At 40.4% G+C, this 15,211-nt stretch overlaps 1 protein-coding gene across 3 annotated transcripts in view; it reads right to left on the reverse strand.

Moving 5' to 3' along the window:
• Positions 1-9,919, reverse strand: part of LOC139411480 (transcription factor 12-like) — a 92,770-nt gene extending 82,851 nt beyond the window's left edge. Inside the window, exons 1-3 of one of the 3 annotated variants that reach the window (XM_071157905.1) lie at positions 9,738-9,919; positions 8,804-8,892; positions 8,515-8,587 (exon numbers count right to left, since the gene is read on the reverse strand). In XM_071157905.1, the coding sequence (XP_071014006.1) occupies positions 8,515-8,587; positions 8,804-8,875 (145 nt within the window). In that variant the 5' untranslated portion in view covers positions 8,876-8,892; positions 9,738-9,919. Of the gene's footprint in view, positions 1-8,514; positions 8,588-8,803; positions 8,893-9,646 lie in introns of all 3 variants that reach the window. The other 2 variants (XM_071157904.1, XM_071157906.1) reach the window with 2 other exon arrangements.
• Between the last annotated feature and the right edge of the window lie 5,292 nt (positions 9,920-15,211).

Here is a 15,211-nt window from a genome sequence, read left to right on the forward strand (position 1 = left end):
ACACACACACACACACACAGCTGAGAGACAATGAGAAAAATGGTAGGAAACACACACATCTTTACTGAAATGAAAGCACACGAAAACACAATGAAGAATGTAGCTAGCGTTCCCCCATATAGCTTCTGATACAGAGTCCCTTCTCATTCCTGTGCTCCTGGCCATAAATTAGCCAACATGGCAGAGGAAGGCCCATCGAGTCCCACTCCTCTGCCTCCAACTACAGTGCTGAATATAACACAGGCCCTGGTAGGCAGTGGACTGCACCGGAGCCAAACGTTCCCTCATTCTCCCCTGGCCCTGACACCAATGGCAGGGCTGTCAGCACAGCAAGCTACTCTCACGCTTCTCATAGGAGGGGGACAGCAGGCTTTCCTGACTAATTTGGGCTTGTGTGATCTTCTCTTCCTCGTGACGTGTTTTCTAGTGATGAAGATGAACATGTGGGAGTGAGAGAGCCCTTCTTTGGTATCAAAGGTGAATTAATGATGTAATAAAGTGAGTGACAGCCAATTAGAGCGCATGACCAGTGCCCCTCTGCTGTCCCATCTGCTTCACAGTCAGAGAGGATCCTGGGACTGGGCCAAAAGGAGGCTGGAAAAACGACAAGCTCTCTCAATTTATTAACTCACTTTTCATCACCCTTTTTGATCAATGTTGATTAGCACAAATAATCAAAAAGCTATTTTAAGTATCCTGGACCTAACTGTCAAATAATAAGTGATTCATATTTCAGTCTTCTAGCTCAGTAATAATTATTAGATTTGCAGGAAGGGAACATATTTCCAGCTGAGAGACAATGAGAAAAATGGTAGGAAAGCACACAGTGCAGTGTCATCAGTATTTCCTTCAAATCCTGTTATTTTTATTAATCTGCAATAACAATAAAATGTTAATGTATTGCCATTTATGATGTAAAGGATGTAACACATGTAACTGCTTCCTCTACCTCATTCAATAATGTAACAAAGCCAAAGAGAAAATGATTTCCCTTCATTAAAATAATTACCATGGTAACAAACAAAATGAGGTTGCATGAATTGAATCTTTACAAAAGATTTAGCTTGAGTCCGTCGCCTTTAATTTATTACTGTAAATCCTTCAAAAGACAAATTAAAACCAGGAACAAATCAGTGGCACACAGTAATCCTCAAGTATTTTAAAAGAGGAGAGATTGAACTTCATTTTGATTGGTATTTTGCACAGCACAGCAACAAAATATTTCAGACCTCAGACCTAAAAATAACATGCCACATTCACTGCAAATGCAGTTGCAACCAAATCTATACATAGGAGAGGCTGGCCCAGCCACTGCTGAGGGATTAGGCCTACACAACAATGACTTGGACTCATCAGCATTTTCTACATCTGAAATGGAAATCCTGACAAATGTATCAAGCCTCAGGTCACGGTCACGGTTATCCTCACAAACTAGCCACAACACCTGAGAAAGTGTGTGAGTGTGCGTGCCGCGTGTACCGTGTGTGTTTGTTTGTTCGCACGCACGCGAGCGAGCGAGAGAGAGAGAGAGAGAGAGAGAGAGAGAGAGAGAGAGAGAGAGAGAGAGAGAGAGAGAGAGTTTATGAGTGTGGGAAAGAGTGAAAGAAGCAGAGATGCCCCATTGTGCAACAATCCACTCTGTGATCTTCAAAACCACTAGAACAAAACATGACCCTATGATGGAAACCTATCTGATAAGGACAATTATTTGGTATGCTTTTTGGCAAGGCAGTGGTGTACATAGTCTGATTCCTGCATTTAAATCCCCCTCCCCTCAACACCTGCACAGAGTGACCAAACAGACAATTTCCTTATCAAACCTTCCATCTTTCAACACAAATAGGACATAGCCAGTGAAGAAACTCAAACAGCTAGGTAGGCAGAAAAGGAGCTGTAATAAAAACAGTGATAGTAGAGGGGTGGCCACTCCCTCCTAGCCTGCATCCCTCCCTCCTTATGAGATCCTGAGTAGATATGGTTAAACTGGTAAAGGGCCAGTCCCCAACTCAGCATCCCAGCAGCTCCCCAGGGTACCCCCAGTAATGCCCTGTCCAGGGCTCTGACTCCCACAGGGGCCTGGTAGATCAAACAGGGGATCATTACTCATTCCTTCCCACTAACCCCTGCTCTGTTATTCCCAATCGAAGCCCTGCACGCTCCCAGGCGCATCACTGACACCACACGGCAGGCCCGGCTGCATGCGATGGCCACGAGCTCCCAGATCATTAGACGAGGACAACCCACCCCTCCTCCTCCCGCTGCTGCCCCCAGATACGTCCTCAGAGAGTAGGGCCAGTCATTTGTGGTCAGGATGGAGGTAGGTAATGCTAATGCTCTCTCTCTGTGACATGTCCATGCGTGTGTGTCAAGACCTGCTTCATGGTTGACCAATGCAACTATGTATCTCTGAGGAGTGCTTTCCACCTTACACCAACATGCTCCCTTAAGTCCAGAGTACTCAGCATCAATGTACTGTATTTGGGAGTTAAAACGAACAGACATCCTGTGCTTCAGCAGCAGGTGTTCCCAAAGCATGCATGCATACATACATACATACATACATACATACATACATACATATATACATACATACAGATACAACTCACTACCTCAGTCCAACACCTAACACTGTGTCCATTCAGACTACATCAGCCAGAGGTCAGGCACAGATAAGCAGGAATAGAAATATATCTCTGGCTGGTTTTAAATCCAGCTGCCTCAAGTCACAATAATGGTTGTTTGGTCCCCACCAACTAAGTGCCTTCACAACTTAATACAACATCAAATACATGGTAATAAACTGCTCATTTAAAAAATGAATTGGAATCCACATCAAAGGAGCCAAGTCAGATGTACAACACCAACTTTCTTCAATCAAAATAATGACAGTCTAGGAGAAGCCTGATAGTAATCTACCGCATATTGGGTGACTGAAGACATTATTTGAATGCTTTTCCTCTTGGCAGACCTGCAAAAAAAGATGCAAAAGCTGTGCCAAGTCACCTGCCTTCAAAGGACTTCCATCGCTATGGCAACAGCACAGTTCTCCATAACCAAGTCAGGAGCTGACCTGTGATACATAAATGAGAGATGTCCAAACTCTCCCTGAATCTTCCCTCCAGTGGCGGGTGGGAGGCCCAGTCTGCCAGGGGAGGGTACCCATTTGAAGGCATCACAAACGCAGTGTGGCCCAATGGTTCACAGAGCAGCCGGCAGGTTATCTAAAAATAACCTGACGTCTCAGAAAAAAAAATTCCTTCAGCAATACAATCAAAGGCGTAAAACATGAAATGAAGTTTATCAAACTAAAGCTTGCTATAAGACCTGATCATATTTCTAAAAATGAAATAAAAGATTTATTTTATTTTTATATAGTCTAGAATTTTTTCATGCATCTTTTGTAAAAAAGGAGTTCTAAGACTACAAACTCAAATGAGATGATCAAAACAATGAGAGCCTATGAGAAATGAAATCAGTCAAAAAGAGAACTGGAGTGAGAAGCATGTCAAGGTACAACAGCTTCCGTGAGCAAAATAAAATAAAAGATTCAGCTCAGTCCTTCTTTAAGAACCTCAGTTGAAAGCTACTGTTGTGGTTACATATATTGAATCTGTTTGAACTAATCCATTGTAGAAGAAAAATGCATGCTTAAATTGAAGACCGACTTAGCAGTTGCTTTAAACAAAAAATACAACATTCCAAATCCTTTGAAAATGCTTTGAAGATAAGCTGCGTTCAAGATGAGTTTTGTCACCTTTTATATCTTCACACAATGTGACATGTACAGTGGAGAGGTTTCTGTGTGTATTAAATTATCTTAAAATGCAAGCTGGGTACTTCTGCAAGTTCTAAGTCTTCTGACTGAACAAAACAATCCTTGCTTAATAATTATGAATGAGAATAAGTCATATTCTTCAACACTGTATTAATAATTAATCAGCAGATAATAATATTTTCTAATCCATGGGGATAAATGCTGAAGAAAGAGCTTTAAACTGAGAGAAAGTTTGCTCAAGTGGAAGGAAACTGCAGTGTAAGTCTATCACTAGCATATCATTTAAATTAAATTCACAAAAAGTACTGTAAATATAATTTAACAGTTCTGACATCCTTGTAACATCCTTATACAACTTCGCTTCATCTATTCTGTAAACAAGCGAATGGTAACATGTGGCACATTCTTTGAATTGACTACAGGCCAACCAGGAATACCAACCAGGACCATTCTAAACAAGATGGGATAAATAAACATAATTACAGGAAGGCAAAATCGCAGGTGAAATGTATCATAAATTCTGTTCAGGTAGTCAACCCGCAGTAGGAGCAGAAATATTTGCCTCAGTCTGTCCCTCTAGGAGCAATAACAACCCAAACATAATTATGGCTTTTCTGATTCTTGGCTGACTTCTACAGCAAGTCTAAAGTAAATGGGACAGAGAGAGCAAACCATGATCTGAAAATATTCCTAATATAGCTCACCAAATATAAAAGTGCCTCAGTGAGCTCTGAAGCAAGCTAACTGAGCAGCTTGGACATAGATGTTAACGTAAGTATTGCCTCATGCAGAACATTACATTTGAGGTGTCAGTGGTTTCTAGTTTACTACTTACTTTAGGTCAAGGAGTATAGCAAGCTTGGAAAGCTTGGAACAGACAGGTGTGTGACTGTGACACACATAAAAAGCCTCATGGAGACTCAGCCCAAAACAGATCCCACATACTATCTTTTGCTGGAAATAGAACAAAAGCAGAATCCACATAAGCCTCTACAAAACATGGCTCAATTCTTGTGACTTTTCTTACTGACTAAATAAATACCACCCGGCATTTCAGCCATGACGATGAGCTTTGATGGGAAAAACAGTCTATGAACAGGCTCTATTTCTTTTCTATTCTAAACAAAAAGCACCATGCTGATGCTGGTCTATTTTGGAAGCCACAGAGTGCATGCCCAACACATCAGGCTTAAAAGTGTCTGGTCACATGATGTCCATGAATGCCATGCTATATTAAATTCTAAAGCACACCGCAGAGTTTACTGAGTTCAATTCTCCCACTTCTCACATTAGGAATTCAGAAAAGGAGTTCCTTTGTAACACTTGAATTGAAGCAACATTCTATTTTATATTTATTTATGGTGGGGCAAAATGGAAAGTATGATCACTGAAACAGAAGTAGGCCAATTCAGCAACACTTTACATAGCATTAGCTACATAGAGCGCAATTAAAGGATGGTTGGGAATATATTTGACATAAGATAAACAGACTCAAATTGATATATATTGATAATGCTCTGTATATTTGTTAATACTTATGAATGCACAGTGATTGCTTTACCCAAACTGATTTATGAAAGTGCAAGTATATACAGTGCCAGCAGGTAGCCTAGTGGTTAGAGCGTTGGACCAGTAACCGAAAGGTTGCTGGATTGAATCCGCAAGCTGAAAAGGTAAAAGTCAGTCATTCTGCCCCCGAGCAAGGCAGTTAACCCACTGTTCCCCGGGTGTCGCGGATGTTGATTAAGACAGCTCCCCACACCTCTCTGATTCAGAAGGGTTGGGTTAAATGCGGAAGATGTATTTCAGTTGAATACATTCAGCTGTACAACTGACTAGGTTTTCCCTTCGGAAGGTATTCAGACCCCTTGACTTTTTCCACATTTTGTTACGTTTCAGACTTATTCTAAAATGGATTAAATAAATAACAATCCTCAGCAATCTACACACAATACCTCATAATGAAAAAGTGAAAACATGCTTTTAGACATTTCTACAAATGTATTAAAATAAAAAAACAGAAACCTTATTTACATAAGTATTCAAACCCTTTGCTATGAGACATGCAATTGAGGTCCGGTGCATCCTGTTTCCATTGATCATCCTTGAGATGTTCCTACAACTTGTATGGAGTCCACCTGGGGTAAATTATATTGATTGGACATGATTTGGAAAGGCACACACCTGTCTATATAAGGTCCCACAGTTGACAGAACCAAGCCACAAGGTCAAAGACATGGTACTTAGAGAACAGAGACAGGATTGTGTCGAGGCATAGATCCGCGGAAGGGTACCACAACATTTCTGCAGCATTGAAGGTCCCCATTGAAGGTCCCCTCCATCATTCTTAAATGGAAGTAGTTTGGAACCACCAAGACTCTACCTAGAGCTGGCCGCCCAGCCAAACTGAGAAATTGGTGAAGGGCCATGGTCTGGAAGGTGAACAATAACCTGATGGTCACTCTGACAGAGCTCTAGAGTTCCTCTGTGGAGATGGGAGAACCTTCCAGAAAGACAACCATCTCTGCAGCACTCCACCAATCAGGCCTTTATGGTAGAGTGGCCAGACGGAAGCCACTCCTCAGTAAAAGGCACATGACAGTCCGCTTGGAGTTTGCCAAAAGGCAGCTAAAGACTCTCAGGCCACGAGAAACAAAATTATCTGGACTGAACCAAGATTGAACTCTTTGGCCTAAATGCCAAGTGTCATGTCTGGAGGAAATCTGGCACCATCCCTACGTTGAGGCATTGTGGTGGCAGCATCATGCTGTGGGGATGTTTTGCTGCAGCAGGGACATGGAGACTAGTCACGATCAAGGCAAAGATGAACGGAGCAAAGTGCTGAGAGATCCTTAATGAAAACCTGATCCAGAGCGCTCAGGACCTCAGACTGGGGCAAAGGTTCACCTTCCAACAGAACAACGACCCTAAGCACACAGCCAAGACAACACAAGAGTGGCTTCAGGACAAGTCTCTGAATGTCTTTGAGTGGCCCAGCCAGAGCCCAGACTTGAACCTGATCGAACATCTTTGGAGAGACTTGAAAATATCTGTGCAGCAACGCTCCCCATCCAAACTGACAGAGCTTGAGAGGATCTGCAGAGAAGAATGGGAGAAACTCCCCAAATACAGGTGTGCCAAGCTTGTAGCGTCATACCCAAGAAGACTTGAGGCTGTTATCACTGCCAAAGGTGCTTCAACAAAGTACTGAGTAAAGGGTCTGAATACTTACGTAAATGTGATATTTCCGTTTTTGTTTTTTTATACATTTGCTTACATTTCTAAAAACCTGTTTTTTCTTTGTTATTAGGGGGTATTGTGCGTAGATTGATGAGGGGAAAAAACAATTGAATCAATTTTAGAATTAGGCTGTAACGTAACAAAATATGGAACAAGTCAAGGGGTCTGAATACTTTCCGAAGGCCCTGTACTTAAAGCATCAATTCCGCACTGACTTGACCTGGATCCCAAGCTCTTTACTTCTGTGGAGACAGCACCCAGAATGGGAAGTGAGGATGCAAAGTACTCTGAAAAACATCCTAACACTTCCCAGCCTTTTCACAAAAGTTCCCTTTTGGCTCCATTGTCTTGCTGTTCAGTCCATTGTCTTGCTGTTGTTTCCACTAAAAGTGTGTCCTTTAGAACTAACGACAAGGCAAGGCTTTGTTGTTTTACGCAAAACAAGTATTGAGGAGGCATAATGCTTGATTGTGCTGTGGATTCATGTCCTGGAGTCTTTACAGCAAAGAAATCATCCACATAAAAGCAGGGAATTTAAGCAACCCTTATTAAAACATCTACGACAATGAAGCAAGATGCATCAGCCTAAACAGCCCACTTCTGCATGAGAAATGCTCCTGGCTAAAAGTACACTACATCAGCTCACAACTTCTAGTCATTGAGCCTGTGAGATAGAGATAGATGTGTGAAGGCCACATGAATGGCCAGGTCTTTAGGGACATGGGGCTGAGGAACTCACTCCCTTTTTCAAATAGCTCAGCACTGGGTGAAGGACACATGCATATGAAACACCACTTGATGCTGTAACCCCATACTGTACTTACTACACAACTGATAGACATTGGATATCTTTGGTACAGCTTTTATATGGTGCACAAATCTAGGGAGCAATATATCACAAACGCAATCAATGCCCCACTGTCAATATGAGCAAAATTGATCTTGTGTCATAATCAATAGAAAATGGGTATGCGAAAAAGCCACAGAGCTCTTTTTGCACACAAAACACAAGGAAGGGTTATAAAGTAGTGCTAATTAAAATGATACTACACTGTCATAGCTGTTAGGTCGATAAGTATTCTTTCACATATGTAAAATAAGGCTAAACCATTCCTTATTTCCACATCTTTACAGCAGTCAGTCTACGATAATTCCAGGTGGAGGTGACATGTTTCACACGCCAGATGTGCGGAGTGCACACACAGACAGACACACACAGACAGACACACACACACACACACACACACACACACACACACCGCTAAGGCGGGAAATGAATAGTAATACTATGTTGAATATGAAACCTTGCTCCTTTGGCTTTTCACAAAATGAATAACGCAAATATCCAAAATGCAGTGGGAGACATCAGGAACACTCATATGAACAGATTTCAAACAGCAGTGGTTAGACAAGACACAACAGGGGGAGAGACAGGACCAGGGCCAGAACAGAACAGAACAGAGGACATATTAAAATAGGTTTCTGGGATAAAATCCTACCTGGTGCACTGAACTGGCTGCTTCCAAGAGTGGTTGGTCGGTTTTTCCCACTATTTACAGGTGGAGAAAACATCTACCAGAAGAAAAGAAATGGTCTGAAAAATGTGACTCTGAGACAAATTAATATTTAGCCTTTGATAATCATGCATCTGTTACAAGCTGTTCAGACGTCCTGTGTTTCATAATCAATTTCTTCACTGGAGAGACATTGACTGATATAGAATAAAGTGGGCTAAATAACAAAAAATAAAACATTATAAAAAGATAGTTAGATAGATAACTGTCCTACCGCGCTAAAATCCAGCAAGTCACTCAATTCCTTGTCTGTGCCGATTGCGGCAATCCGCTGTTGAGGATTCATCCTGCCAATCTTTAGACCTAAAGAAGAAACAGATTGTTTGCGTAGGTCCAATTATTATTGTTTTTTTTATTGTCCTAATTCCTTGATTTAAAAAAAGTATCCAATCAATAACGAACTTCAGTAAAGTGCAATCTCATTCTAGATTCCGACTGAAATTGACAAGGAATATTCCCAGAACACGTCGGTTCCGAAAATAAATCTGCACAGTGACCCTTGACATTGCTGTGCGAGTTAATTGATCAAAGGTAGGCTACTGCAACAACCGATGAAAGTAATTGTAATTGACCCCTTGTCATCCACGGTTGAACGCTCCCTTTTAGAAAATGTTATTGCACATTATGTAATCTGAACAGAATGAAAAGGAAAAGGTAGCCAATACGCGGTAAGGAAATTCCATCTACTTGGAATGGTACAGACACATTGAAAATGCTTGGCGCTGCGTGTAACACCAGTGACACACGGAGACCTGCAGCATCGTTTTTCAAATGTTTATCTGACTCCCCAAACGCTACATTTGTATCAATCTTCCGCGACAGACTAAATTACAAAATAACTAACCTACTGTAGATTTTTAAATCACGGATTAATAATAGGCTATACAATACGTTGCTTTGCAATAGTCAGTGATGAGCCACGAATTCGATGTGTTATTAAATAGAAAGTGAATTTGCATGTTAAACAAAAACAGAAAATCCACCAATATGCTGTAGGCTACAGATTTAGGCTGTGTAAAACGCCCTTTCAAGTAAAAGTAGTAAAGCAAATGCCAACCCTTTACTCCATACCAGCTCCAGTCTCTTGTATCCCAACTTCTTTCACCCAGTCCGAAACCTTTTTTGACAAACTCACTACAATATTTTACCTTTTCCCCTTTAAAATTCCAACTAGGGCGATCGGGTGTGGTAGTATGGAGCTTCGTTTTCCCGTAACGCGTCTCAAATACTGTAAAATAGTGGTTTAGGTTGTAATATTTAGCTAAATATCCCCTATATGTCACTTGCGAGTTAACCTTATGCAGACAGACATTTTTGCTTCGCAAAAACCTCAGCACCACAATGACATTCTGTGTTGTATCCTTCCGCTGAAAACAGTGAAACGATATCCCCGGCCTAGCCTACTACAGACACCACGCGGAGTGGTAGGAGATGACAGTAGTTGAGAGGACCCATCATATTACATTTATCCGGTCTTAATCAATCATTAGGCACAATTATGTGAGACTAGTACAAATAGATCGAAACCAGATTTTGTAAGTTGTGTCAATCAGAGCATTGGTGTAATGAAAGGTATTGGTGCAGGAGTCTGGGGATATTTGAGACCTCTGAATTCGCTACACTGGTGTCAGAAGTGGGATAATGAATACATGAGTAGCCTATGAATATATATGGACCGAGACATGGATGCATATGGACCGAGAGAGAGTGGGGAAGAGAGAAATCACTTTAAGGTGGTTGCAACTAATTGGACATAATTCTGGCCCACAGTAAATGGGGAATGTTGACCCAGAGTAGGCCTAGTTTATTTAAAAATACGTTTAAAAAGAGTATCACAGTTATAACCTGTTTGTCCCTATGTATGTTAGCCTTATTAATTGAATCCGTCTAAAAGACAGAGAGCATTGTGTGCTGCAATGTCATGTCTGTCATGGTTTGAGCACAATCAAAAGGCAAGCAAACTGTTCAACCTATTTTTCTTGTGGCAAAACTATTTTTATGGACAGCACAATATGTCGGGACTACTTTTTTATCCACTCCACTAAGGCAAGAGGGAAAAAAGGAAAGAAAGTGGTGTGAAAAAACTGTAGAACGTGTATCGACATTATATATAATTATTCAAAAACAGCTTGATCGGTTTGGTAAAATGTTAATAGCGGTAATATCCTAGCATTTCGGCTGCATCCTTCTTCAGTCATTGGTGTCGAATGAGCTCAGAAAACAATAGAGTTGGGCCAGGGCCAAAACTCTAATGCAGGGGTTCTCAAAGTGCGGTCCGAGGTACTGTAGAGGATCTGCTGCCAGATAAATCATGTCTAAAAAATTAATACATAATATATAAAAAAATGTACATACGTTTTTTAACATACATTTTACTAACAACAACAGATTCAACTAATTTTGGCCAAGGGATCCATGGAATAAGATTAGTCTGTAATACAATAAAATGTAATATCATTCATCTACAATTTATGTACTTAACCCTGGGCAACATGGGCCTAGGAGGCTCACAGGAATATTGGTATCCACAGTACTTCACCAATTATAAATATTTCAACTAAATACTTCTTGCATTTTTTATTTAAATGGCCTGTAATTTAAGATTTAAAACTGCAACTTTTTCTCTCTGACTCATAGAACAATGTGTTAGAATTGCAGGAAATTAGCTTGAAAACGGCTAAATATTCTCTCTGATGCCAAGAGGCAGGCCTTTAAAATATTACTTCCCAGGGCCCAAGACTTACAGTGCCTTGCGAAAGTATTCGGCCCCCTTGAACTTTGCGACCTTTTGCCACATTTCAGGCTTCAAACATAAAGATATAAAACTGTATTTTTTTGTGAAGAATCAACAACAAGTGGGACACAATCATGAAGTGGAACGACATTTATTGGATATTTCAAACTTTGTTAACAAAACAAAAACTGAAAAATTGGGCGTGCAAAATTATTCAGCCCCCTTAAGTTAATACTTTGTAGCGCCACCTTTTGCTGCGATTACAGCTGTAAGTCGCTTGGGGTATGTCTCTATCAGTTTTGCACATCGAGAGACTGAACATTTTTCCCATTCCTCCTTGCAAAACAGCTCGAGCTCAGTGAGGTTGGATGGAGAGCATTTGTGAACAGCAGTTTTCAGTTCTTCCCACAGATTCTCGATTGGATTCAGGTCTGGACTTTGACTTGGCCATTCTAATACCTGGATATGTTTATTTTTGAACCATTCCATTGTAGATTTTGCTTTATGTTTTGGATCATTGTCTTGTTGGAAGACAAATCTCCGTCCCAGTCTCAGGTCTTTTGCAGACTCCATCAGGTTTTCTTCCAGAATGGTCCTGTATTTGGCTCCATCCATCTTCCCATTAATTTTAACCATCTTCCCTGTCCCTGCTGAAGAAAAGCAGGCCCAAACCATGATGCTGCCACCACCATGTTTGACAGTGGGGATGGTGTGTTGCTTTTACGCCAAACATAACGTTTTGCATTGTTGCCAAAAAGTTCAATTTTGGTTTCATCTGACAAGAGCACCTTCTTCCACGTTTGGTGTCTCCCCAAGGTGGCTTGTGGCAAACTTTAACCGACACTTTTTATGGATATCTTTAAGAAATGGCTTTCTTCTTGCCACTCTTCCATAAAGGCCAGATTTGTGCAATATACGACTGACTGATTGTTGTCCTATGGACAGAGTCTCCCACCTCAGCTGTAGATCTCTGCAGTTCATCCAGAGTGATCATGGGCCTCTTGGCTGCATCTCTGATCAGTCTTCTCCTTGTATGAGCTGAAAGTTTAGAGGGACGGCCAGGTCTTGGTAGATTTGCAGTGGTCTGATACTCCTTCCATTTCAATATTATCGCTTGCACAGTGCTCCTTGGGATGTTTAAAGCTTGGGAAATCTTTTTGTATCCAAATCCGGCTTTAAACTTCTTCACAACAGTATCTCGGATCTGCCTGGTGTGTTCCTTGTTCTTCATGATGCTCTCTGCGCTTTTAACGGACCTCTGAGACTATCACAGTGCAGGTGCATTTATACGGAGACTTGATTACACACAGGTGGATTGTATTTATCATCATTAGTCATTTAGGTCAACATTGGATCATTCAGAGATCCTCACTGAACTTCTGGAGAGAGTTTGCTGCACTGAAAGTAAAGGGGCTGAATAATTTTGCACGCCCAATTTTTCAGTTTTTGATTTGTTAAAAAAATTTGAAATATCCAATAAATGTCGTTCCACTTCATGATTGTGTCCCACTTGTTGTTGATTCTTCACAAAAAAATACAGTTTTATATCTTTATGTTTGAAGCCTGAAATGTGGCAAAAGGTCGCAAAGTTCAAGGGGGCCGAATACTTTCGCAAGGCACTGTAGTTCACCCAGCAATGCATGCACTGCCGAAATCATAGTAAAACTCCTTTTATGCTATTTTTTTTTCATTTGACTTGTGAAATGATTATGAGGGGTCACTGCTGAATTTTCTATCACAAAAGGGGTCCTCGGCCACAAACATTTTGAGAACACCACTTCTAATGAACAAAAGTTTGGTGTGCGATGAAAATGATCAATTGAAGATCATCCGTTGAACAAATAATCTGTCCCTACCAGGCTATTATGTTTTGTTTCCAACAGTAAGAAAAGTCAAGAGAAGAGACATGACACTTATGGATAATAGAAAACATAGATGAATAGTGAAAATATAAAATCTCTGTAGCCAGTGATCATCAATAGCATATGCATACTGGATGTAGATACTTAGAGGAATTCAAATGCTTTTGGTATTATACGGTTGAACATATTTATCAAATTTAGTACATTTTGTCAATCTTTCTAAGCTTACATTGTTTCCTGGTAGTATTTGCCTGGCTGCAGTCCGATAGGCCTACATCACCAGGTATATCTATATAGTTATATATCTTATCTGTATAATCACAGTGAAATCAAGTTGGGAAAATTCATTTTTAAAAAGTATGGTTTGATAAGACACTCCATCTAGGTTTAAAAATACCCCAAAACAAGGCTAACACTGCTTGTTTGGATGTGGCTCACCTTGAGTAGAATACTGTAGGCCAAGCTTTAGCCTTGGTATTATGCTGTCCATTGTCCACTCAATGGGCCTCTACTGTATATCCAATTATTACTTTTCTGAAATCCAGACTGCCACCTGTTGGACAAACTAACCATAGTCGACTATGTTACTCATCACCAATGAATGTATTGAATGTAGCTCTCATTAATGACATTTGTAGACCTATTTAATGGGCCTACGTGGCAACTGGCAATATGTGTGAAGATTTGATAAAAAAAACTACAGGAAACCCAAAGTTTATACCAGGCTAAAATGGATAACGTCAGAGTGTCGATGTTGCTAATCCATACCTTGTCATAGATCATATTCAGACCTTGAGATTTTTCACTTAGCAGTGTGTCAATGCAAACTTGCATGGAGTGCATCAATTCTTGTTTTATATTAATTCAATTACAAATATGGGACCCAATCATGATTGCCTCGGAACCAGAGAAACCTGGATTGGAGCCCCAGCTGGGTTACCACTGGATGTGCTACACTAGTGTGTGGCGGGCCTAATGAAAACATCCATGCATCACATTACCAGATATTCTTTGGTATTATGTAGAGAACACCCATTAACCCATTAAATGAGTGCTCTGACATTCGATTGGAGATTAGTTTGGAAATATTTTGCAACTGTTCATACAATATACCACTTCGACACCCCCAACTGTTATGATATTTGAACATGCAGATTAATGTAGCCTAGCCCATTCAAACCACAGGTGGCCCATTTATATGGAAACAGTCAGTCACAAACTGTGAAATAAGTCAAGGGGTATGAATACTTTCTGAAGGCATTGTAAAGCATTCATACCCCTTGACTTATTCTACATTTTGTTGTGTTACAGCCTGAATTCAAAACGGATTAAATATATGTTTTTCTCTCACCCATATACACACAACATTTTAGGAAAATTAAATACAGAAATATCTAATTTCCATAAGTATTCACACCCCTTTGCCATGTTGCTCCAAATTGAGCTCATGTGCATCCAATTTCCTTTGATCGTCCTTGAGATGTCATTACAACTTGATTGGAGTCCATCTGTGTCCAATTCACTTGTTTGGACATGATTTCAGAAAGAAACACATCTGTCTATATACTATGTATTTCATTTTCAATAAATGTTCTAACATTTCTAAAATTGTTTTCACTTTGTCATTGTGGGGTATTGTGTATAGATGGGTGAGAAAATATATTTTTGAATATAGGCTTTAACACAACAAAATGTGTTATAAGTCCAGGGGTATGAGTACTTTCTGAAGGCCCTGTGTATATAACAATATAAACACAACGTGCAACAATTTCAAAGATTTTACTGAGTTACAGTTAGTTATAGAAGGAAGAAGGTAATATAGAAGAAAATCAGTCAATTGAAATAAATTCATTAGGCCCTCATTTATGGATTTCACAAGACTGGGCATTGGAGCAGCCATGGGTGGGCCCCACTGGGGAGCCAGGCCCAGCCAATCAAAATTAGTTTTTCCCACAAAATGGCTTTATTACAGACAGAAATGCCTGTGATGCCAGAAGAACGCTATCTGCCCCAATACATAATACCA

This window comes from Oncorhynchus clarkii, chromosome 6 (assembly GCF_045791955.1).
Source record: "Oncorhynchus clarkii lewisi isolate Uvic-CL-2024 chromosome 6, UVic_Ocla_1.0, whole genome shotgun sequence".
Lineage (NCBI taxonomy): Eukaryota > Metazoa > Chordata > Actinopteri > Salmoniformes > Salmonidae > Oncorhynchus > Oncorhynchus clarkii.